Below are 26,334 nucleotides of genomic sequence, written 5' to 3' on the forward strand. Positions count from 1 at the left end.
GTTGAGACTGGATTACGGCAACTATAACCTTTTTCTTTTGAAACATCAGCTGCTTGATTCACCAAAGTTATCCAGTGAAAGTTTTGAGTATACATGTGTATGTTTTTCTTCAACATATTCTCAGATGGTTTAGATTAAATTGCTTATTTTCTTATCAGATAAAATTCACTAAAGTTTGGCTTATTTGTGGAAGAAAATACACGTCCCACCCACGTCCCAGCCTTTGAAAGCTGTGTGAAAAAAGCATTGCTCTCAATCACTTCTTACAATTTATTTATTCTCTCTTTCATTTTGTTTTGAGGAGATGCCAAGAGAAAGGAGGCTGTTTCATTATTTGACACAGACTTTGAAGTATACGGGTTTAGATATGTCTTTCTCATGAACTTTCTCTTCTTGTGTCACAAAGTATCTCAAAGTGCAGCATTTAGCCAATGATGATTATGGCAGAAGCAAAGAAATGGAACCATTTCATTACTGATTTGTTTTATTTATTATTTTGTAACAGGTCATTACTTTTGTTTAACTACAGCTTTACCCATGCCTGGATAGACACCCAAGTGGAAATCTTTCAGGTCATTGTACACCATTGTTTTCAAGATAAGGACCACAATCTGTCTTTGAATGGCATGCTGAGAGCCACACTCCAAAAAGTTGGTAGAACCTGGACAAAAATAAAATAAAATAACTTCTTAATTAATATTCATATTATATTACTAACGTTAATATTAGTAAACTGATAATTGCCCTCACATGTTTCAGAAATTTATCCTGTCACTTTAAAAATTACAATTCAGTGACAATCTCAGCATGAATATATGCCTTTGTTAAACATCTCTGGTGAATATAATGCTATGGGATTCCCATTCTATAGCTTCTTTCCATGTCATCACAGTTAATGCTGTACTTACAAGCCTAGCATTACACAGACAAGACCAGCTGAGGCTGAGAATAGGAATGAATTGGTATATTAATTATGATCAATGCTATTTATTCAAAGCCTTCAGGCTCGATTTCAGGCATCTGCACACCATCCAATGCAGGTGTATCTACAGAATCAAGATGGCAATGGCAACTCTAATTGTGCAATCAAAGCTCCACCCATTTTTATGTGTAACATATAAATATGGCTGGAGCTTTCATCACCATCATGGCCACCAAATTAATTTTTTTTAACCACACCTGCAGACATTCCTATTCCATTATACTCTTCTGGAAGATGTAAAATTACTATTTTCAGATCTGAAAACTATAAATCAGCATTTGTGATAATTATGTGTATATTTAAAAAAATACAAATCAGGAAGGTGTCTGTAAAGGAATGTTTCCTGTTCTCTCAGTTACCTCTCTTAAATCAGTATCCACTGGACTCAGGAGACTGAGGAAGAGAATATTGTTGATAGAAGACCTGTAAGCCTTTAAAAAAGAAGAAGATGATGATGTATCAGAGGAAACACTGGAAACAATTTTAAGCATAAAATGGCAGCAGATTAAAACTGAAGAAATAAATAATAATCTGGACACAGTAAATTAATGCAGTATAATCACAGAACTAATGTAAGACTCCAGGAGGCATCTAAACTTTATATATGAGGAGGCCTAGAGCAGATTTAGGAGAAAGTGATCCACAGTGTTGTGTCATCATTGGGGAAAAAATTATCTTGAATACCACAGCTGGTATTAACTGACAAACCTTTCTTACTCTGGAATGATCTTTCTCCAGAATTCCTATCCCATGGCTGCTATCATGGTCTCAGAGGCCTACAACAGAAGGAAATTGGTCACACAGTAAAAGCTTGCAGCTACAGAGCCTCTTATGGAGTTTGCTTGACATAAAGATGCTGCTTTTGGTGACAGGCCCATTACAACTGTAATATCTACTTGACAGTTAGGTGGGATTTTAAATCCTCTCAGGCTAATCAGGCTAAAAATAAATGCCTCTGAAGCTGTAGGCTTCTGCCAGTGGGTTACTAGGTACCTCAGGTATATGAATGAGTCTGTGTGCTTCACTCCATCCTGTCACTGTAAAATGGGGGTAATAATGAACACCTAGAAAGGAAATAAAGTAATGGTTTCCATATTTACTGTATATAACCTGGTGTAAATGCAGGAAAAAATGTTTACCACATAGTGCAGTTAAAGCCTTTTTTTCCCCAGAAATAGGTCCTCTTAACATATCTGGAAAGTGCATCTCTAGGTAGATAAGGGGTAATTCAGCCTGCCTTCTGCTTTATTCTAATGCTATGTTTGATCAGAGCTGACCAGTTACTACAAAGCACTTGCTGAAATCAGCAGGTTGGCACTGAACAACTAAATAAACAACTAAGACATGGACTTGGTGCCAATGGTCCATTGCTTCCGTATGCCCATACTACTGTCTGTGTTCATATCAAGGAAAATCTTTATATGTATGCCTTTGTTTTTGTGAAAGCACACTAATGAAGTATGTAATGAATTAAATTCAGCCCCTGTAATTCAAATTTAGGGGATTAATACCTTGATAAAGGAATGGACGGGTCATCCAAAATTCTGTTGTTATACCCCACAATCATAAGGTAGCCTTCCTAAAATCCTTATGGTGTCTGTCTCCTGACCTAGCCTATCTTAAAGAGCTGATATTAATCTTGAAAGCTTTTCAGAGTTTCTTCTGTCCCATCTCACACCAAATAGAATCAAGGCAGGGTTATTTTGAGTTTCTTTATTACACTTTCTTCTTTCCCAGGTCTCTGTTTTCATTTTTCCACCCTTAATGGCTCATCCATTCCTTTATCACAATTATTTTCATATTCTTTTAGAAAAAGTAATTATCTAGTCCTTATATTGGAAAGTTTGAAAGTGTAAGAGGAACACCTAGTAACCTTATAAAAACAGCAGTAAATGCTGGACAAGATTTCCATGGAGGAAGGCATAGGTTGTTTTAGTTTTTCTCTAGTTTATTGCACTACTTAGCAGGCCCAGTTGCGTAAACACCAAGTGTAAAAAGCTGTGGATGTCTGTTAAGGTTCTAGATAAGCTGAATGTTATATTTGCTTTTAAAATGCCATCACATTTTAGCCAAGTGGACTTGAAAACCATGTGATAAGATCGATAACCCCTCCATCTCTGAAATTTGTCTGAATGGAAGAAATGGATGAGTCTCCCAAGGATAGAGAATTTAATTATCTTGCAAAAGAAGTGTAGCATTCCACAGAAAATTTATCTGCCCAGTACTGTTATAATATTGCTATTAACGAGATGGTTTTATTAAAAAAATAAGTGAAAATAGTTTCATTTCTAATTCAGAATCAGTAGAATTCCCTAAACAGCTCTCTATCTGTAAATAATATGAGTCCAAATAAATGAATTAAATGTAGGACATTGAATAAGTATTAGGCAGTCACAAAGATTGCAAAATTATTTATTATTTATGTATTTATTAAATTTATATAATGCCCATCTCTCTGTTTACTAACTAAACTACAAACTAAATTCATTTAATTCATTTAGTTTGATTGTAAACCCCATATATAAACCAATGATCATCCCTGGTATATTTCTGGTTTATGATCCTGCTTTGTTTGTTTTGTTTTTCTAATGTGAAGGAAAGAGTAAAGCAAGCCCAAATGAACTGCATGCACAATTCCATGCCTTTATGTAGCATTCCAGGGTCTGCCAAATTCCTGTTGTTATATGCAAACACAGCACCCACTGAATGAGAATAAAATCATCCAACAGAAAACAAATGTCAGACAAAAGATGTTTTTAAAGCAAGCAACTTTAAATCACTGCCTCTATCTTTGAAATACATAGTACTGATTAGAGAAACTACAGATATTAAAATGTACTTACACACACACACTCAGTGCTATGGAATCTGTTCTGAAGAAGGCAATTATTGATGGTGAGGAACCTGGTTGAGTAGGAAAAACATATCTCACCTATACAGACTCACCTACAGTACCTAATCAGTCTGCTTCCAAAAGAATATGTTTGCTATTTGGTGGTGCTTCAGGATTCCAAATTGCTATTTATTTAAAATACACTTCCTTTTCCATTGAAAAATAGTCCAGTGAATGATAGTAGATGGAGAATTCAGCATTTCAGATAGCAGTCTGGACAAACCATTTCCTTCTTGCTATTTGCTATTCTCTGCGCATGGATTCTTTTAGGTGCAGAAACAGTTACGTAAGTGATATAAGTCTATATTGTTATACTAACAGTGCTGAAATGGGTTTGCCACTATGTCTGCTGTGAAAGCTAGACATACAGTGAAACCATTCCTCAAGAGAAATATATATAATATTTATCTGAACAAAATATTCTGAAATGGTTGGTTTACTTTTTTTTTTTAAAGGACACTGTTTTTCCCTTCTTTCAATGTCCCTCCCCCAACCAAATGTAATTTCTTATGGCATGTAGTTTTCTGAGTTGGGTAGGCTATAAAAACTGCAAGAGAAATAAAATTATGGTTGACTTGGGGGAAAAATACTTCTATAGAACTCCTTGGGTTTATCTCATTTGGATAACAAACTAGATATGACTGACATGCAGTTAACCCTTGGAACCCTCCCACACTGCCTTTTTTTAATGAACAACTGGTAAATTGTTGCATAGCAAATTGCTTTATTTTCAATCATACAAAATGACCTTCTCCTGCAGCCCTCTAGATGTCCTGAGACCACACTCTCGGCCAACACAAGGAGTTTTTGGTTTACATTCCTGAGAGCTGTGTTCCCTACCCATCTGGAAGAGTGCCAAGAAGATCTGGCCTGCTTTGAAATCAGACTAACAGTTGAATTATGGTATGGGGATGGAAAAGCTTTTTCCACCCTACTGGAGAGTAGTAAATTTGCATAGGGGAATTAGCTGCTCCCTGCCAGTTATTTCCAAGTCACAGCTGCTTGAGACAACTGTCTCATGCCATCTAACGGTAGGACAAGCTGGTTACTAGGCAATGTGAAATTCAAACGATGCCAACGTGGAATGTTGGCAAATGTGCCTTCTGTCCTTCTTGAGCGTTGTATGAGAAGGCCAGGGCAGAAACTGAATATTTAATATTGTGAGGTAAGGATTGGTCCTGAGAATACCATAGTGAACACTGTGAGATGTGCAGTTTGATAAGAATGTGTTAAACTGATGCAGCTAACTGTTCATTTGAGTTAAACCATGGTACGGCTTTTATTCATATTATACAAGTAACATTGTCTGAGTAACAGGTCAAAGACAGTCACTTTGAGTTTTGTTTTTAATTCATGAAATTCCTTGCTGGAGATTCAGTGCAGTCCAAGGAAGTGCCGCTGATGCAATCGGCTTTGCATAAGGCCCTAGGCAAACATTTGAATCGCCAGGGTTGCTCAGCAACCTTCTTATCAGGTGGCTTAATCGCAATTACATAATCCTCTCCCATTGTTGCCTTCTCTTTCCCAGCCAAAGAACAACATACAGGCTGAAGACACTGACAGTGAAGTATTTTCTGTGGGAAATTTCAATCCTGTAGTGTAAAATTGCAGTTTAAAGCAAATATGCATTTCAGAGGAAAGAACAAGGTGCTTCATTAGAAATTTCCAGATCAGATAAAACTGGAATACAGTACAAGGAATTTTAAGCATTTTTACCTTCCAGATTATAAAATTCAATTCCTAGTGAATACACAAATGTGTCCATGAGATTTTCTTGGTAACAACAGAAACTATTTTTTTTCAACTTCCCAGTCTGACCTACAACCCAGGATAGGTATTCCATTCTATCCAAATGGTAACTATACCAGACCTGGCTTTGCATGTTGGCCTAGTTTAGCTAGACATTGCTATTTCCTGAAGAATGTTATGCTAGGTAAGAGTTTGCATCATAAATGAATGCAAGCAAAAAAAAAAAAAATCTGGCAAGCAAATGAACTGAGAATGATCTTTTCCTTCTTATTTATTACTTGAGATATAAAATAGCAACAGCAGAAAGTAAAAGATAAGATAGAGTAGCAATTAACATTTTTCTTCTGCATAAAAATTCAGTAAAATCTAGGAATATTTCTTGATCCAATGGCACCTTCACCTCACTTGATCTTCCATAAGGGTTTTTTCCCTAGGCAAATTGTACCTGCTTTCTGGTGTGACATAATCCAGTTGTCAGTAGATGGCATCAGTTAGCTAGAGCAAAAAAAGAAAGAGTTTAGATTTGCCAGCTTGCACATTGCAGCACTCATGACAAATCTTGAATGTTCTGAACAAGCAAGTGCGGTATTAAAATAAAAGGTTACCTATTGACATGGTATTGCTTGAATTGCTTTTTTGCTGCCAAAGCTCTCTGGAGTATCAATCAGATGAAACAATAAAATCAAATCAAACAAATCAGAGCAGAACAGAATGCTCTAACCTTCCTGAACCTGGTAGACTGCTGGAATGTTAGAACTGAAAGTCCCAGAATCCCCCACAGTTGTTGCTTGGGAATATTATGGCACAAGGTCATAAAAGGTCTTAAAAAATCAAAAACATATTTAGTTTGTGCTAAAAGGAGATCACTGGTGGGAAGAGAATTCTAGAGAGACAGTACCATAGTTGGAAGGGACCTGCCACTGAACATGCCTGATTCAGAATGAAATATCACTGGTAATGTCTAGAGCAAGGGTGTCAAACATGTGGCACACGGGACGGATGCGTCATGTTCTGGCCCTGCCCCTGCCCAGTTTAGCGAAGGGGGAAAAGTCCCGATATGTCATGTGAAGTTGCCGTGACGATGCAAGTTTGACACCCCTGGTCTAGAGAGTTTCTCAGTCATCCAGGTCATGGTTGTCCCAAAGGTGCTATTTCAAAAGGCAAGTGGACTATCTTTGTTTTGCTTGAAGACATTTTGCTTCTCATCCACAAAATCATCTTCAGTTCTGGAGGAGGGGGGGAAGGAGAAGGAGTACTTGGATGAGAAGCAAAATATCTTCAAACAAAATGAAGAAAGTCCAGTTGCTTTTGAAAAAGCACCTTTGGGATAATCTCTGGGGATGATTTAATGGAGGTGCAGCACTGAGTTGGAGTAACTTGATAAAACTAAAATGAGTGAACTGTCAAGCACTGCTTTAATTTAGAAAGAGAAGTGCTCTCTGCAGCAAAGGGCAAGAGACAGGAGTACCCTATATTTAGAATTTTTTCTCTCTCTCCAAGGTCATAAAGCCTCAAAACTCCCTGCTCATTTAAAAAGAGAGAGAGCTTTTTAGTCAGGAAACAATATTTTTGATGGTGTCAGGAAAAGAAAGGACATTTGGTAATTCAGAATAATGTTGGCTACAGCTGTTTATACTTCACAACTGGATTACTCAACAGCAGTTTGGTTTTGTTGTTTTTATGGTCAATATTTCACTATTGCACTCCAGACAATGAAGGTTTTCCTAATTTTCCTGATATATGTTAACCATTTCAGGAAACAGAAAGGAAAAGTAACCAAATACCCTGCTTCTATAAATAGGACAAAATAAGGTGCTAGAAAGGACAGTGAGCAGTACAATACTTCAGATTATTTGCGGGGAAATGATTTGAAGATCAGGAGGGTATAAACTCAGTACTGCCTGGAACTCATTAAAATAGCTGCATCTATTTTCAGGATTCAGTGCTCATAGCAGCTCTACAATCTTGAAAAATCATATGACTGTATTAACAAATTGCAGCAGGTATGGTTTTTGCATTCTGAATTTGTGTTTTGAAGTTCTTATTTCCAATTAAAGTATTGCAAAACTTTAAACCAAATCCATATAACATTTTTATAGTGCTCCCTTATGGAGAAATAAAATTATATTTATTATATTTATATATATTATATTTATAAGTAGAAAATTCTTGCATTGGGGAAAAATCTATTCTTTCTGCTACTAACGGAGAGCTGAGTTTTGTTTATTCCTCTAGTTTTTTGGATTTTTTCCCCTCTTACACAAGATATGCATTTGAAAATGAAATCTCAATCTGAAATTATCAAGAAAATTCCTATCTCACCTTGCCAAAACAAAACAAAACCCTAAACCTAACATGTTCCTAATGTACATTTCTTGAGTGGACTTGCTTCTTTAAAATATCTTGAAATACTCTTGTTTTGCAGTTGACTGCATTTTGATTTGGGCCTTTTCCCTAAAGGAAAATACTTAATTAGTGAAAAAGAAGAAATCTAAAGGCTTTCTTTTCTGTTTGCTGCATGAACAATTTATTCTAATGTACATTTAAAGTACCATCAGAAAATTGAATGGTCCTCAAATTATATAACAATCTTAGTATGAAAAACATGATACTTGCAATAAAGACTTGCATCATAGAAAGTTTCTGTTAAATACTTTGAACTGTCAGTCATGAGCCATGCCCTTATGCAAGGAACTTCATTCCTTCATCTAGTTGTGTGTTAATCTGCATAAATAGTTGCTATTCTGTAGCTACAGAACATGGTGATGTTTGTACAACTGCAACCTTTGGTGTTTTTCTACATTTGCTGATATTTTTCATGCAGAGAACATCTGCATGAGAACAGATGCAACATCTCATGAGAAATGTTGGCTGTGGGGAAATGTTGGCTACATAAGCTTTTAGGCCTGCAGACTGAAAGTAGAATTATAGGAACGAAGTTTTGACCAAATTACTAATGCTGTGGGGACATTTCTCAGTCAAAAAGAAGTGGCTAAGAATGATAGGTGATCCTAAGTTACTCCCCCTGCTAATATGGCTGTAAAAGTAATACAGAGAATGCAAGCACCTGCGGTATGAAGATGAAAATGAGGATTGCAAAAATCTGGATGATCACTAAAAATAAAAGATGCAGAAAACTCTTAAGAGTTCTTAGCATTTTGAAAGATCAATTTAAAAATGGATGATAAAAATGGAGCCTATTGTATAAGTGTAGTGAATGAAAGCTGAGATAGGAGTGACTGATTTTGCCTGCCAAAATCACAGTGATCCTAATAATCTCTATACTGGGGGTTTTCAAACTGGGTTGCATAGAACTCTTAGAGTTCTGCAGGGATTTGTATGGTTTTTGTGGGATGGGGGAGAACTTGGAATGCACTCGCCCATCCATTCTTGCCACCATTCTACTTTACCACTTTCATTTGCTGTGTCATCTTGTGTCAGCCAATGGAACAGCTTGCCTTCGGAAGTTGTGGGAGCTTCATCACTTGAGACTTTCAAGAAAAGATTGGACTGCCATTTGTCAGAAATGGTATAGGGTCTCCTGCTTGAGTGGGGGGTTGGATTAGATTACCTATAAGATCCCTTCCAACTCTTTAATCTGTCAGCAGTGTTTATAAGTGTTCTGCTCAGGACACATTAGGTTGCCTTTTTCTCCCTACCACTTGTGTCTCTCGTCTTCTCACTTGCACAGGCCCAAACCCTACTTTTATGGAGGCTGTATGCAATGACTAAGTCTCATCAAGCTATGTGGAATTAATAAAGAATTTTAGAATCGCCCTGTTCAGTCCACAACCTTAATTGCTTTGCTGCTCTTCCTCTTCTTTATGCTTCCTTAAGGATAGGGAAGCAAGAGGGAAATAAATTCAGATATCAATCCTTAATGTTACTGAATTCTTTATAACTATTATCTGGCATTGATACTGTAAAGGGAGAAGAGAAAACCAATATTGGCTCATCTTCAATACTAAGGATGTGAAAACCAGCTGCTTGCCTCCAAACTTGCAGCTGCTTGCCTCCAAACTTGCAGCTAGGGAATTACCACTAGAAGTCAAAGCTCCATGTTGCACACTCTATTTGGGAACATAGCAGCGAACTGCCCCAGCCAAATGCTGCTTTGGAAATGCACAGCCACGAAGGCTGAGGATTCTGATCTTTTACTGTACAGTGATAGTGCTGATGTTATTTATGAAGCATTTATCTCTTTTTAAAGGCTTCCAAATGATCTCAATAATTATTTACCCTCACACTCCTGTTTCCTTATTGCAGATTTCCTAAGGAGTAGCTGATGCTGAGACCAGCTTGAGAAGATTCAAGATGACAACAACAGTAGCAACAGACTATGACAACATTGAAATCCAACAGCAATATAGCGATGTTAATAACCGCTGGGATGTGGATGAGTGGGACAATGAGAATAGTTCTGCTCGGCTGTTTGAGAGGTCTCGCATTAAAGCCTTAGCAGGTAGGAATTTTGCTCTGATTGCTATTGCTGCAGTGGGTTAATTGTGCAGCCTGAGGTTGATTATAAATAGATAATGTTTGATTATTGCACATTTCAAACTCAAGGACAACTTTCTGGAAGTGGATCAAATACTCTTGATCAAGAATGATCTTTTGAAAAGACTTCATTTTTAGGTTTATACGGTCTTAGTTTATGAAATAAACACCAAGTGGCCTGCTTGTTTGCACTTGGCCTGGGGCAATGTTTGAATCTGTCCCTTATGACTTAAACCATGGTTTAAATATCCTGGTTTAATGAACTGGTTTTGTTTTAGGGTCCAAATCATGACCTGAAAGCCTGATGCCTTGTAACCTGCAATGTGATTTGGTGTTAAAACCAAATGAAAAAAAATAATGCAATTAGAGATACTTAATTTTAAGCTACTTTAATGAATTTGAATGCTGCTGGGGAAAACTGAATTAAATAATTATAATGTATATAGCAGGATATAATTTAGTGTGCTGTGCAATTTATAAATAACAGGAAGACAAAGTGTAAGTATTTGTACTGCAATACATTCCTTACACATTTCAATCCAGAAAGAATAATGAAATGCTAATTTCAGAGACTTTATCTTGTATCTGTGATAAAACATCAACTTTACATATAGAAAGTCTTTAATTCAGTCCTGGAATACAACCTTGCTTCAAATCTAGAGCAGAGGTCCCCAACCCCCGGTCCGTGGACCAGCCCCAGTCCGCGGCAGGCCAGAAACCAGGCTGCACAAACAAGTGAAGCCCCATCCGTGGATACAGGCAGCATGTGAAACCATGCCCCCTCCGGACTGTGGAAAAACCTCTCTCCACGGAACTGGTCGTTGGCGCCCAAAAGATTGGAGACCACTGATCTAGAGAATTACTATCAATTGGTGTTGAAAGTAGCGAACTAAGAGAACTAACAGTGTGACTTGGATAAGGCAATTTCCTACCTTTGATTACTTGAATATTTGAGGGATGCTGAAACAGCCACATCTCAAGGTAAAGTACTATTCTCACTTTGCACATTCAGGCATTTGTAACATTAGGGGGAAAGAGTCATCATGCAGCAAAAATTTTAGAAATATTAATTCCTGATGCTGTGAGTGACTTTAATGGGAACAATGACCTCCACATCAAGGATATATATACCTGCCCATCTTCCCATGTAATGCGAACCTGTGTCTGTTGTCCCTTATGGCAATTTGCACTGGAAAAACTGTACAAAAGAATAAATGGACATAATTCTGATATCAGCAGCAATTATATCCTTATACCAGCTAACCTCACTGCTGCCATGCTTCAACAAAGGAGATAAAGATCAATTTGAATACAGAAGAGATAACCTTGAACTCTTTAGGAGATGTAATCTATTTTCAAATAATTAAATGGAGATTAAAGCTTTTTTCCCAACCACGGTAGCTTAATAACCTGCTGACTGAGATGAGAGAAAGATACACTATTTCAGCTGCCTTTCCCACAGCTGATCTTTATATGGATCTCCTCCTTAGAGGCAAAATCACAACCTTACTCACTCAATAGCCAATTGCTGGTCACTCAGTAGCCAATTGCTGGTCACTCAATAGCCAATTGCTGGTCACTCTATAAACATCACTGGGAATAACTTAAAGACATTATAATGCTGTCAGCAAATGGCATGGATAGTGAGTGATTATATGAATATTATATGTTATATGAGCCAGTATGATGTAGCAGTTAAGGCATCAAGCTAGAAACTGGGAGATCATGAGTTCTGGTCCTGCCTTAGGCACAAAGCCAGTTGGGTGATCTTAGACTAATCTCTCTCAGTCCTAGGAAGGAAGCAATGGCAAACCACTTCTGAAAAACCTTCCCAAGAAAATTGCAGGGATTTGTCAGGCAGTCTCTGAGAATTGGACACAAGTGAATGAAAGAAAAAAAAAAAGACAAATGATTGTTAAATTTATTTATTTATTTATTTTTATTTTATTTGTTTGTCAAACATGTACAAGATAACAAGTATAGGTATGAACATAAACATGAACAAAGGAAGTAAATGGGATTTAGATCCCATCTTTTCTTGAAAGATGCAATATGAGGCTCCCATTATGTTGTCCTTACAAGAAGCAACTTTGTTGAATTGAGTTGAATTGAGAGTCAGTGGCTAACTCAAGACTCTTAGTGAATGTTCATGTTTAAGGCTGGACATGAACCCGGTTCTCCCAGATTCTAACCCAATACTTAAACCACTGCACTACAAAGGTTCTTTCGTTGGTTTGGCTCCGATTTATATTCCATTCCATTACAGTGCTTGAAGCTGCTATTTCTTTCACCTAATAAATGATATAGTTAATCCTGCTTCTCCCAGTAAAACTCTTATTATTATAAAGTCTCTGACATGAACATTACTATACATGATTTTCATTGCCTGTATCCAACCTGTTGATTTCAGCAACTGCTTTTCAGGTATTGAACAGCTATGATCAAGCATAGAATCAGAATAAAGCAGAAGATGGTCAGGATTATCTTTTACCTATTTACAGCTACACTTTGCAGTTATATGGTTTCAGTTTAAGAGAAATGTAGGTTGGGCTCCTTAATTTTTTGAGGTCAGTAAGAAGTATTGAGAGTGAAATATACATACTCTCACAAAATGGTTGCTGTAGTCAAAAGGAAAAGAACTGAGTAGCAACCAACTCTTGATTTTTATTAATGCCTTTAGATCTATAGGAGACCTTGGAACATGGTCTTTGCTTTGTATCATACTAACTTCTCTTTCATTTTCTTAATTAAAAGAACCTTTAAATAATTGTTTAGGTAGGGACCTTGGCAGGGACGAAGGAATGCATGAATGACACATTACTGCCTCTGAAGATGGGGGGAAGGGGGCAAAATCTAAGTTTAACATTTTGCCTTATTCCAGAACCAGTAGGAAATCATAGATAATTGAAGAGCTCCTGGTTTATTCTGGCTTGTCAAAAGAGAAGAATGAAGCTATTGGGAATATTTGTATTAAACTGAAAAACAGTTGCCTAAACCCTCTCTTTGAAACATATAGCTGTTCAAAAGAACAGGAGACATTCTCACTTTCAGCGGGCAAAAAACGGATTTGTCTTAAATGTAATGTACATAAGGATTGCAGAAAACCATATTCATAAAAAAGTGGGAGATAAGAAAATTCTAATTTGGTCCAGAGAGTATAATCCTAGAAGAATCGACACTTACAGACATTTTGTAACAATTGAAAATCTCAGTGTATTGGTAAACACACTGGCTTGAACTTAAATACTGATTTGACCTGTATATAGATGTACACTTAGAACACTTCTTCAGGTGCATAAATCAACTATCGCATGCTAGAACCAATATCTACAACAGTCCAGTCATTTTGTATCATTTGGATATAGGTATCTAATTACAGTGCCAATAATAGTAGTTGTGAATCCTACTAAAGCTAGAGGGCAGTATAATGTCCCCTCTATACTAATCTTTTATCTTGGTGATTATTACTCAGCTCTCAAAGAAAGAAAATAGAAACTAAAATCTCAAGCTTTCAGGGTTGCTTTCTAAATGTCAAGAAGTCTGTAGTGCTCTAAACTGGTTGTCACTTCCATACAAATTGCTGCCCTTGATATATTAAGTCATCTGATCTGGGAGAGTCCACACATGATCCAAGGGTTTTTGTATAGTTGTACAGATTGGAATATGTGAAGAGTACTGGGTCATTGTGACGTGAGGTTCCTCTGACTTTTTGGGGCAATGCCCTGCATAGTCATTTCAACACACTCTGTAAATGATTTCCTAAATCCATAGTAGCTTGCCAACATTCCTGACCTCTGAACAAAATGCCTCAGCAGCATGAGACATACTGCAAGGTGGGGCCATGCCAGTTAGGAAGATGCTGGAATTTTTTCTTGCGTGCTTGCAACACAAAATGGCCAGCCATAATCTCCAAGTTATTTTTTTCTCCCTCCCCCTCCCCTCCCTCTGTGAGAGGGAGGGAGGGAGGGAAGGAGGGAGAGAGGGAGGGAGGGAGAGAGAGAGAGATTGGTGAAGCATTATTTTGGTGGTAAGGCTTATATTGGGCGCACATGTAAAAATCAAGCTAGGGCTTACTTTCTCAGTAGGTTATATTTTCAGAGAAACACGGTATGTAGGTCATGTAAGGTTTTACCTTTTATAATACCTGGGTCTTCCTTGATAAATGTTCCTAAAAACTAGGAGGAGAAGCTGAAAGCATTTCCTTTTCCATATGTCCAAAGAATGGAGATGCTCACTTCTGGACAAAGTGACTACTTGGTTTTTACCCATATTGGGGACGTATTGGGGACGTATTTATCATTCACATATGATAAATACTCTTCTTTATTATTCAGAGAAATCCTGAAACTAAAGAGATTGGAAATTCAGGTGGTCCTTGAGTTATGACCACAGTTGAGCGCAAAATTTCTGTTGCTAAGCAAGACAGTTGTTAAGTCAGTTTTGCCCCATTTTACAACCTTTCTTGCCATAGTTGTTAAGTGAATCACTACAGTTGTTAAGTTAATAACATGATTGTTAAGAGAATCTGGCTTCCCCCCTGACTTTGCTTGTCACAATGTCACAAAAGGGGATCAGATGATCTTGGGACACGAGGCAATTGCCAATCATCTAAATTTTGATCATGTGACCCTAGGGATGTTGCAACAGTCATAAGTCACTTTTTTCAGTACCATTGCAACTTCGAGCGATCACTAATGAACTGCTGTAAGTCAAGGACTACCTGTACACATCTTCCACGTTTCATTTGGAGTTCCTACATATTCCGACAGGACAGCTGATCTTAGCAACAAAAGAACTCTCCTGCTTTTACTGTAAATATAGGACTGCTTCCATTAACAGCCTTATATGTGATTAGCAGTTATGAATGCCGTCACCTTCTACTTAGACTGGGGCTCATTGAAAAGGGAATAAAAAGGAACTTTATGCTTTGTCTCCTGTTTGCTTCCTATCTTGGAATGAAGAGGTAATGTTTTGTGATGCGCATTTGAAAGGAACTTGACTTCCAACATATCAACTTCAATTTAATTGAAGCTTGTATCCTACTTTATGATCATTTGTATTTTCCAAGATAGAATAATAGAATCCTAATTCAGAAAGAAATATTTGGACTAGCGAGTTCAATCCCATGCTTAGCATAGAAATCAAAATTAAGAATCTGTGTTCAGCCTCTGCTTGAGAATGTCCAATGAAGAGAGGTGCATTATTAGTAGTTAAGAATTTTAGTAATCATTATTGAATTGAGGTTAGATTCTCTGTCCTTCAGGCAGCCGGATCACTGATATAGCTTCCATTTAAATCATATGGGATGTCCCTGATTGTATCCAAGTATCAGAAGATACCATTTTGGATCTTTCGCTTCAAATATTGGACTGAACTATATGATGGTCTGACAAAAATCATTTTGCCTATCTTTTGGATCAAGAGTTAAGTTTGAAATTTGAGCCTTCTGCCAGCAAAGCCTTAGTGTTTTACTATGCTATAATTTCCTTCCCATTTTATAGCATGTTGTTCAGCGATTTCTTATATAAATGTTGTGAAACATCTGCAAGGCTAAATTAAATACTGGTAATTTTTGTACTATAAAAGTTTAGAAGACTGCAGAGGCAGTAGAGACAACCAGAGGTTAAGTTATGCAAAGGGCATTTGAAGGAATTGCTTAGTAGCAGATGGAAACATAAAATGAAAAGTGCCTGTTTGAGATTTTCTCTTGTTTAATCGAGGGCTGGTATCCTAGGGACATCTGGCCTCTTCAAGGTGAAACTATATTAAAGCCATTTTGATCAGAAGGCATAAAAAAAAAACATTTAAAAAATCTCTCCAGATAACCTGGAGTAGTTTTGAGTTCATAGTAAAATCCAGGTGAAAAAAATAATAATAACTACACATGTGAATATTTACATTTATTGTGGTTCTGGGATTTTGTTTGACAAGTCTGAATATGTATCCAAATGAAGTTTGACTGCATATAATCATAGCTGCTTTTTGTTAGTCAAGAAATTCCATTTTACTCTTGAGCTTTACTCTTGAAACTGGCCTAAATTTCTGAGTTTTGTGGAAATTCCACCAGTTGGCTTAGAGGAATTTGAAAAATGGCCGGTTCTATTTTTTTTTTTTACTCCCAGTCACTTGCCAGCATTACACCACACACAACAATCCATATTTCCAAGATTTAATAGAGGAAAATAGGTTCATTATCCAATTGGAACAATTCCTTCTAAAGAAAAGAAAAAAACCCTCAATAGATTAGTAAATGAACTGGGGCTCTGATAAAATGGTCTCTAACCTTAGTAAATAACATTTACCTTAGTGCTTGAGTATTTAGCATGAATCTAACAAAGACAAGAGGAGTTTGGGAATACATTTTACATTTATCTCACGACCGTTACAGATGATCTCATGGTAAAAGGGTAGATTTTAGAATAAGAATAAACAGAAGAAAACAGATACAGAAATGAGTACTGTAGCCAAAACCTTTTAAAAAAGTGTCTGAAAGGAACAAATAGCTAGGATGAAGGGAGCTAGGAAGTTGAGAAAAGAAAGGAAAGGCGGAAGGAAAGGATCCTGGGGGAATTGATTTTGGAGCATTTTTAATAAATACACAAACAAGTGTAATGTTTTTAATTCATTTGCTTAAATGGATTGTCTTTATCTAATTTTATGACATGTGGAGAACAGATCACATAGGTCATATTTATGCAGAAGTATTGACAATTCAAAAGGATTCACAAACTTTTAAGCGCCACGGTACATGCTAACTTACCTGCCATCTAATAAGATATAGTGATTGGTTTGTATGTGTGCAAGTGAAATGCACGTGTACGAGAAGAGAGCTACATTTACCAGCTTGTTCAGCTTTCAGAATGCCTATTTGAATGGAGAAAGATGTAAAAAAAAAAAGAATGCATGAAAAAGAGCTGATTGATTACTGAGCAAATAACTAAGCAGAAGCATATACATCATTTGCCCAGGATTTGATGAACGGAATTAGGAGGATAGATACTTGAATTCATTCAAATGAAATATGATGTAGCTGGCTATTAACTTTGGAAGCGTTAAAGAACTATTCTTTATGTTTTGGCTTGCTTAAGATTGGTAGGAACAAAGTGAATGCGTTACAAGTGAGAGAACCATGACAATACAGAAGACGTTGCCAATAATAAAAGGGTTACATTTCTCCACCTCCTTTTTTTAAAATCATTATTGGGAATTCCTAGTTTGGAAAATGAATTATTTCTCTCTTGCTCCATTATTGGATAATAAACATGCTGCTTTCTTTTTTAAAATAATTTTTATTGAAGTTAAACACAGTATACATTTTGAATTAAGGAAGAATAAAGACAAATAATAAAAATGAAAAAGAAATAGAAGAAAATAAAAAGATACTAAAGAAACAGGTTCTGATCTTGACAAATACATTTACATTTTACTCTGTGTCTCTAAGTTTATATCATTATTTCTTTCCATAAACTATCCTTTCTAATCTTCAAACCCATAAATTACAAATTAATTTTTCTTTTTTTCAGCAAAATTCCATAAGGGGTTTCCAGTCACTAATAAATGTAGCTATTGAATTTTTGTCTAATCAAACAAGTTCATTTCTAATAGTTTTGTTATCTTCACCAACCAATTCTCCAATGTGGTTATTTGTGTATGTCCCTTTCTTCGCATACATAGTAATAGTCTTGGAGCAGTATAAAAAACAACCTTCCTTGGCTCTTTTCTAATTGATTATTAATCAATGATCCAGGAGTATCAAACTGGCGGCCTGTGGGCCGGATGCATCACATGCGGGCCATGCCCAGTCCAGTTCCGCAAAGGCAAAAAATGTCGTGATACATCATATGTCATGTGACACGATTGAGTTTGACACCTGTGCATTAATCCCATCAAGAAAAATTGTGGTTTCAGTTGAATGTTGATCTTTATAATTCAGTGTATCATGACATGTATTTGAAGAAGCTTCTTGGACGAGAAGTGAAATATCTTCAAGGAAAAAACAAAAACAGTCCAGTTGCCTTTTGAAAGGCACCTTTGGGATTTTGGGAAGGGATTTTATGTTGTGAAAATAATACCTTAAGCACTCATAATCTTACAACCCCAGTAAGCCATATAAAGACATCCAGGAAGAAAAAAAAAAAGCAAATTAGAGGCCATATTTTTGGCCAGACATATAACACAAATACTGACAAAATACATATAAGCAGTCCCAGGCTGTACTATTTTGCATTTCTAGTACAATTAAAGTTTTATTCTAATGTTTTTAATCTCATATCATAAATTGCAGTTGGCAAAACTATGAAAATATGAAATAAAATGACCTCAAGATGAAACTAAATTTTGAATAGGGGAGGAGGGAACTCAAAACATCACTATTAATTTTATCCACGTGCCTATTTTGAAATCACAAAAGCTGATGCAACTGCAAACAACTAGACTCCCCCCCCCCCACACACCTTTCTTGCATTAGTGAAGCTTTTTATCAAGGGAAAGAGGAAAGCCAGGGCTACAAGAGCCATCAGTCTGATGCATATTATTTAAATCTACATCTGTGCGTCCCTTGGCATTTGAAGAGAGTAGTGTATGGTATTAATAGGTTGGTTGATATTTGCCAAACTGAGTGACTGGGACATTTTATATCTGCTTGAACACCAGCTGAACAGGACAAAAGCAGTGTCTGCTTCAAAAGGAGACCATTAACCTTAGCCCAGCTCTGCTGCTCAGGAGAGAGGAAAAGCACTTACTATAGTGGTGATATAAGAGCAGGCGTGCTTATCTTTGAAATGGGTTATTAGCAACTATGGAGATCTGAGGGCTGGAGAAAGGATTTTCATTCGGAGAAGGCAAAGGGGGATCTTTTAAACTCTTGAGGCCTATTTAAGATGCAAATATTCTTCAGCTTTATTAGTAATCAATGAATATTTGGCTGATTTGGTCTGAGGAGGCAATTTTAAACAATCAGAATCAGCTAAAATATACAAATATTACTAATTGTACAACTGCTGATTATATTCTGTAGTTCTGCTTGAGCTTCTCAATTTGCTTATCTAAGCTGGAGTGCATATGTATTATTCTGATTTTGAGATTCACTATACTCACCTCAGCTATATGATTGGAAGACATGAATACCAGTGAGCACAATAAGCTAAACTACTGTTTTGATATAAGTGTGTTCTTCAATAGATAATGGAAAATGTGAAAAATGACATTTAGTTTAGCAAATACTTCACTGGGCACTTTTATAGCGGATGAGTAAGTAGCTTAAGGAGGCTTTTTGTTAACTTACTTTCTTGAAACAGTTAATGCACACTCATATATAGATAGAGCCTGCTGGAGCAGATCATTGCCCCATCTGATCTAGCCCTCCTAAAGTGATCAATTGGATGCCAATGAAAAGCAAACAAGGATGAGAGGATCTATGGTATTATAAAACAAAAATTCAAGAATCGCTTTCTTAGGGGAAAATGCCCTTTCACTTTATCATTTAAAAAGTTGCTTTTCCTTGCCTTTGCCAGGTTTTATTTAAAGGCCAAATTACCCTTTTTATGTTATTGCCAGTGGACAGCTTTTTCAGACATTTTTACATAAGTGAAATATGCAATGGACATATTTACAAAAGGGATTGTCCTACAACTTTTTTCCGTGTGTTTTATCTTTTGTTTTTATTGAGCAAAAAGTTGTTCTTTGAATTCCACTTCCTCTCAATCTCTTGCCTGTTGCTTGGATACTGTATCAAAAGAGTGTAATTGGTAGCTGAGCTTGTTCCAAACTCAAATTAGAAAAGTGCTTCCTTTTTCTTCCAAACCTGCTTTTTTATATGAGATTAACTGATGTTGTGGAAATGGTGGGGAAAATAAAGCTGTGAAGCAAGGGTTTAATCCTACCATTGAGTCTACTAGATGGTCTCACAATCCTTATTTGTTTCGCCTCCAATCCTTAATATGGTTGGAAAAAGAATATTACTTCAAAACAGAAATGTATTCTCCTTTTAGAAGGTTGCCTATCTGAACTTCATTTATTGGATGTATAAAACAAGGTCTTCAAATTGTGTATCATTCATATTTATACATTGCTTAAAGTGGCCTCATTTTTTACACCAGTACTGCTATAAAAATAATAATTTGATGTCCCAGTACTGGGCAATATTCTGCCTTTTTAAAAGATGAAATCATATTCTCCTGTGTGAAAAATACAAAGAAATTGGGGGGAGGAAGCTATGCTAAAATATTTCTGTCTCTAGCTAAGTTTACCTGGGATTTTTTCCAGCTCTTCAATTTGTACAATGTGTGTGTCATATTTCATCAAATATCTCAGCATTATACTTACATTACAGACAATACCCCAAATGCAAATATATAAAATTATGTGAGCGGATTGAAATATTTAGGAAATACATGTTTTATTTGTTTCAGAAGGGAATGTATTACATTTGGGATTATAAATGTTCAAATACATCAGATTATTCTTTCTTTTAATTGGTCTCTTTGTTCACCAGCATTAAGTGCCATGTTGTTGCAGATTTATGGTATAATTTCCAATCTTAGCAGTTTTGACTTCCAACAGAAAGCTGGGTTCTATTTTTTTCTCGGGACTCTTAGTGGAGTGCTCTGCTGATGAACTTTTTCATAACATTCTCAGAAAGTGTTATAATATCTCAGTGATAAATTGTTGTTGAAAATATATTAACAAATACAAGTAGTCCTCCACTTCAACAGTTCTTTTAGTGACCACTCAAAGTTACAACGGCATTATGACTTATGACCATTTTTTACACTTACAACCATTGCATCATCTCCTCAATCACATGATCAAAATTCGGACACTTCACAATTTATGACGGTTGCCATGTCCCAGGGTCATGTGATCCCCTTTTGTGACCTTCTGACAAGCAAAGTCAATGGGGAAGCCAGATTCACTTAACACCTGTGTTATTAACTTAACAACTGCAGTTATTCAGTTAATAACTTGGCAAGAAAGGTCATAAAATCGGGCAAAATTCACTTTTTTTTTTTTTTAATTTGATTTATATGCCGCCCTTCTCTGGAGACTCAGGGCGGCTTACAATGTGTTAAGCAATAGCCTTCATACTTTTGTATATTTATACAAAGTCATCTTATTGCCCCCATAAACTGGGTCCTCATTTAACCTACCTTAGAAAGGATGGAAGGCTGAGTCAACCTTGAGCCTGGTAAGATTTGAACCTGCAGAAATTGCAGGCAGCTGTGTTAATAACAGGGTGCATTAAACCAGCAAGGCTCTTAACAATTTTCTCACTTAACAATAAAAATTTGGGGCTCAACTGTGGGGCTCAAGGACTACCTATAATTTATTTTGAGAACTTGAAATATTACTGGAAAGCAATCTGAAGCCACAATATGGTTGCACTGTTATACCACCATAAATGGCTGATTTGGACATTATCAGCTGCTTATATTAATCACCTCCTCTTTTTTTCTATTTTCATGATGAGTCCATGTGAAATCAGTAGTCTCCTTTTGAATGTTTATGTACTCTTTAGAATTCAGAAAAATAGATTCTCCCAACTTTAGTAAACTAGATTATAATACCACAAGTCCTTTCACCTACACTATGAATTAATACTGGTTCTTTTTAGAGAATAGTTAACATGGCATTATGGACTTGGTTGGGAAGCGAACTAGGTGATCTATAGAGTCCCTTTCAACTCTTCCACTCTGAGTGAGCCTATATGTGACGCCGATGGGTAGCCTACTGGAGTTCCAATTTCAAATCCCAATTCATTCAAGCACTGAGCTTAGTAGATGATTTAGTAGATCTCTCCCAGTCTTTCAGTTTAGTTACTTAACAGCTTTCTTGTGAAGATATAATAAAATGGGAGTAGGGGGAACCATGTGTGCTATTTCTAGAACTCTCAAGGCCTAATATTATGCTAAGAGGTTTTTTAAATTGAGGAAATATAAGTTATCAATTAACCTAATTGCAGCTGTTTTTCAGACAAGTCCAAGAAAAAGAAAAACCTAGGCCACATGAGCATCTCATGATTATTTCAAGGCATTCCTGAAAAAGAATGCATGTGTTTGTGTGTGTATGTACAATTGTGTATTACAGAAATTTTGAACTGAATGAACTTTGCTGGAACATGTTTCCCCATCAACCCTTTGGATCCTTCCTCTGAATGTAAGTTGGCAAAGTTTTCAGTTGTGAATTAAGTTCATATCATGGTTTCATGCTTTCCTTCTACATAGGTCTGCCTGGTTGCCATGCAATAACTCATTTATGTGGCATAGATACAGCATGCAGACTGCCTGTGCTACCTCTTATATCACATCAGAGGTGACAGTACCTAACCATTCCCGATTGATCTTGAAAATGCCAAAGACAGTATATACTTCTTATTTCATTGGCCATCTCCAGATTGGAAAGAAATTCTGGAAGAAGATAATGGCAATCCACTACTGCACTTTTACCAAGATAGCAGTGTAGTTGTGTCTATCAAGCATTGAAGAACTCTTTTTTTGCTCTCATATCAAGTTGTCATCTGAAGCTGAGCAAACCATCTGCCCATCTCTGGCAGTTTTGTTAACAGAACTTTTCAAGTGTTGGAGGTCTTTTCCTGCCTTGTTATAACAATATGTGAAGAGAATCTGGAACTCAACCACTTTCCAACCTGTTCTCCTTATTTTAAACTATTACCCAACTTCTTTCTAAGCAAATCTTTCAGATATTTATTTTATGCATCTAGCCAAGGGCATTAAAGAACAGCAATTTGAGTCCTGATAGAAGTCTAAGTCTAATTCATCTCTCTGCGCATTCACTGGCACTTAGTGTTTTGCGGTTCGCAGGTTCATAGCAACACCTGTTTGTGAAGGGTGGGGCAGTGGCATTTCATTGAATATACCTGCAGGTGTTATGTGCTGCTGGGTCCTGTAGAAATGTCGATTGAGTATAGTATAAAAAAAAGGTGCAGCTACTACAACTGAACTGCCTGGTAATACAGATATACAGAGATGATCAAAAGAACCAGTTATTTCCACTACAATTTCAAGTCTGGCAAAAGTATCATTGCATGTGCTAGCTAGATTTTCCAGACATTCTGCTTAAACCACAATGCAAAATAATAATAATAATAATAATCCATCTAGATAAGGAGGACGAGAGAGAAACACTACAGGAGAAACCTAGGCTCTCTTACCATAGAAGAATAAAATGGGTTGTAAATCCAGAACACCAAGGAATGTATTTTCTTACCCAACGCAGAAGCCATCTGTGAAATTCACTGCCTCAAGATGTGACAATGGCTTTAAAACAGCCCAAATTCATGGATGAGAGCTCTGTTCATGGCTGTTAGCTTTGATAAAATGAAAGGCTCATCTGAACACTGAAACAGCAACCACACGACAGACATTTTCCACTTTGGCCATAGGAGAGAGATTTTTGCTCTCAGTTTAGATTCATCATTTCTTACATTAGACAAACAATTTCATGCCCTGGTTTATGAAACTGGCTTGTACTATACAAATCGTATTAACATTAACTACATTTAGGGTTTAGAAAAAGCTCCAGGCTCTGCCAATTGAAATCCTCCTCGCAGCTTCATTGGAGAATCAAAAAGGCAATGGGTAGGTGCCAGGGGTGAAATCCAGCAGGTTCTGGAGAATCGGTAGCAGAAATCTTGAGCTTGGAGAACCAGCAAATACCACCTCTGGCTGGTCCCAGAGTGGGGAGGGAATGGAGATTTTGCAGTATCCTCCCCTGCCATGCCCACCAAGCCACACTCACCAAGCCACGCCACACCCACCAAGCCACGCCCACAGAACCGGTAGTTTTAAAAAATTGGATTTTCCTACTGGTAGCTGCTACCTGGATGTTTGCTGTGGCTTATTCTCATGATACTAAACTATAGCTTGAAGCAATGGTTTTCAGTCTTTTATGCAAGTCCCTCCAATGACTATCAAAGACTTGGATTACCCCTCTCCCCAGATCAAACTGTCACCTATACACTACTAAAACTCTCATGTCTGCAACCTTTAACTGAATGAAACTGTATATCATAGGGCAACACTTTTTCAACCAAATGCCTTTGGAGCTTCTCAATCATCCAGGGTCATGGTTGTCCCAAAGTTGCCTTTTGAAAAAGCACCTTTGGGTTTTTCAGCCAATGTACCTAAAATGGGCTATCTTACAGAATGCATTTAAAATCCAAAATCCATGACTTCAGTGGAATTGAAATTTGGCGAATTTTATAAAACATTTTATGATATAAAAATCACAATAAAGCATTTTGTGACATAATACAAAATGTCATAAAACATTTCCTGTGGTCAACTCCTTATGTTTGAATGTGCTATACAGTTCAACATGGGCTGTTTCAAGACAGGTATATTTTTGAATATCTTCCTGGATTTTTAAGAACTTTTCCAGTGCAGGAAGTATATTAGAAGTTCTGCCATTGTTGAAAGCATTGAGGAATCTGGTAAGGAAATTACCCCTCTCCTAACAAAGAGGCATGCAATTTACATCCCCCCTCACCCAGCCCTCATTCCTAACAGATGCCCATGACCATTAGAAAATGTACATAATTACAATTTGTTAGGTTGGCACAACATTTTGAGCTTCATAATATGTTGTATAAATCATAACATGCTAATCCAAAAATACATCAGTTTATGGCTTGACACAACATATGGATCTGCCTATTTTCTCAGAAAAAAATGCTTATGATGGGCTTTGCTCCATTTTTTAAGCCAATTAAGTACAGTACTCCTGATTCCAAGTGCCCAATGTTGCATGCCAATCTGTCAAAGCAGTTACACATTTAATGTATTATTTAAAAACGGTAGCATTGCAGGAAACAAAGACAATATTTTGCATGCATAGGAAAAAGGCTGAGTCTAGGCAACAGTCTTGATTAAAACAAAAGCAATTTGGGTTCGCAAAAATGTATGCTTGGTGAAAACAGTACATGCAAACTTTGTGAGAAGACGCAAATTTAAGCCTGGATATTTGTGCACAGGAAGTAATCCAAGATAAAATAATTATTGTCTTTAGTTCTAAATATATTATATATATTATACATTAATGTATAATGTATAATGTTATACATTAATCTTGGAAAATTACTATGAAAATTTTGGTTCTACCTCGTCCATATTTGGCTCTGTCTCTCTCCAATATTGGAACATAAGACATTTTGCCATATTGGTTTAGTCTTCAGGAAAGAAAGGTTTCTCCCACTTTTTTTTTTTTTTTTTACAATATCCAAATATATTATTATTCCACCTCCCCATCCCTATCTCTGCAGGTGAAAAAACTATAAACTGCTGCTATATTCTGCTGCTCAGCTCAGGAATGCATTTTCCCCAATGGCAGTACTTTATTATCCACATACACAAGCAACATAGTTACAAGATAATTTGAAATCTTTATAGTCTAATACTGTAAGCTAACTCTTAAATGTTGAAAATGCAGGATCAAAATACAAATTAATAAAATCAATTCTGCTAATTAGAACATGCATTTAAAAGAAATAAGAACTCTGACAAGAAACTCCTGCCCTATATTGACAATTTTTTTAGCTCCTTCCTTCCTTCCCTCCCTCTCTTCCCCTCTGAATGTATCAGGATTTTTTTTTGGCAGCCAGGAATCTTGGAAGTTGCCATCCTGATAAATACACCAGGACAAACACTATTATATTCCAAATTCATTTTGTCAAAGCTTTGCTTTTCTAATGAAAATGCATGCATGCATGCAACTGCACAGAAAGATACATCTCCTGTTTCCAAATGTCAAAACATTTAGCATCCTCAATTAAATCAAAGCTACAGGTCAAGGTGAAGAAGACTCATTTTCTTCTTTCCCCCAAAATGCCATTGAAGTCTTGCAACGTCTACATTTCTAGCAGTTCTTTCTCTTCTCGTGCATGATGCTAAATACTGAACAGCATTCCAAAGAATTAGCTATTTTGTGTTCTATTTCCCTTTCCTTCTAGTGCAGGGGAGGAACCGCGTCCTCTTTTCCAAGCGATAGTAATCTGAGACTTTTCCGTTACAATAAACTGTTAACAAAAGATGTAATTCCACCAGCGTTGTGTGGGGAGCTACCATTGCCTCTTTACCGTGTACACTTTCATAGGTGATTCAATTTTTTCCCCAAGTCTTCAGATTGGCCAGGAAGGGCGTGCTCATTCCAAGCTCCTAGCCTCCGGGGTGGACGTGGGAACGCGTCCCTTTTGCAGCGA

The 26,334-nt window shown here is 36.7% G+C and overlaps 1 protein-coding gene and 1 long non-coding RNA gene across 11 annotated transcripts in view; one reads left to right on the top strand and one right to left on the bottom strand.

Annotated features, from left to right (window-relative positions):
• SPTBN1 (spectrin beta, non-erythrocytic 1) overlaps positions 1 to 26,334 on the top strand; it is a 170,842-nt gene that overhangs the window by 45,743 nt on the left and 98,765 nt on the right. Inside the window, exons 1-2 of one of the 2 annotated variants that reach the window (XM_087888433.1) lie at positions 4,956 to 5,040; positions 9,891 to 10,086. In XM_087888433.1, coding sequence (XP_087744559.1) covers positions 9,939 to 10,086 — 148 coding nt within the window. In that variant the 5' untranslated portion in view covers positions 4,956 to 5,040; positions 9,891 to 9,938. Of the gene's footprint in view, positions 1 to 4,955; positions 5,041 to 9,890; positions 10,087 to 26,334 lie in introns of those variants that run through there. The other variant, XM_034427371.3, reaches the window with a different exon arrangement.
• Positions 467 to 26,300, bottom strand: LOC117671507 (uncharacterized). Of its 9 annotated transcripts, none has more exons than XR_015732770.1 (5): positions 26,212 to 26,300; positions 6,070 to 6,119; positions 1,976 to 2,046; positions 1,342 to 1,413; positions 467 to 661 (listed from the first exon to the last, which is right to left on the bottom strand). It is a non-coding gene; the product is annotated as an uncharacterized LOC117671507 (long non-coding RNA). The 9 variants fall into 9 exon arrangements; XR_015732774.1 differs by lacking the exons at positions 6,070 to 6,119; positions 26,212 to 26,300 and adding exons at positions 3,826 to 3,886; positions 4,716 to 4,884; XR_015732782.1 differs by lacking the exons at positions 6,070 to 6,119; positions 26,212 to 26,300 and adding exons at positions 3,826 to 3,886; positions 4,624 to 4,712.

The sequence above is a fragment of the Pantherophis guttatus genome, chromosome 1 (assembly GCF_059756535.1).
Source record: "Pantherophis guttatus breed Tessera chromosome 1, ASM5975653v1, whole genome shotgun sequence".
NCBI lineage: Eukaryota > Metazoa > Chordata > Lepidosauria > Squamata > Colubridae > Pantherophis > Pantherophis guttatus.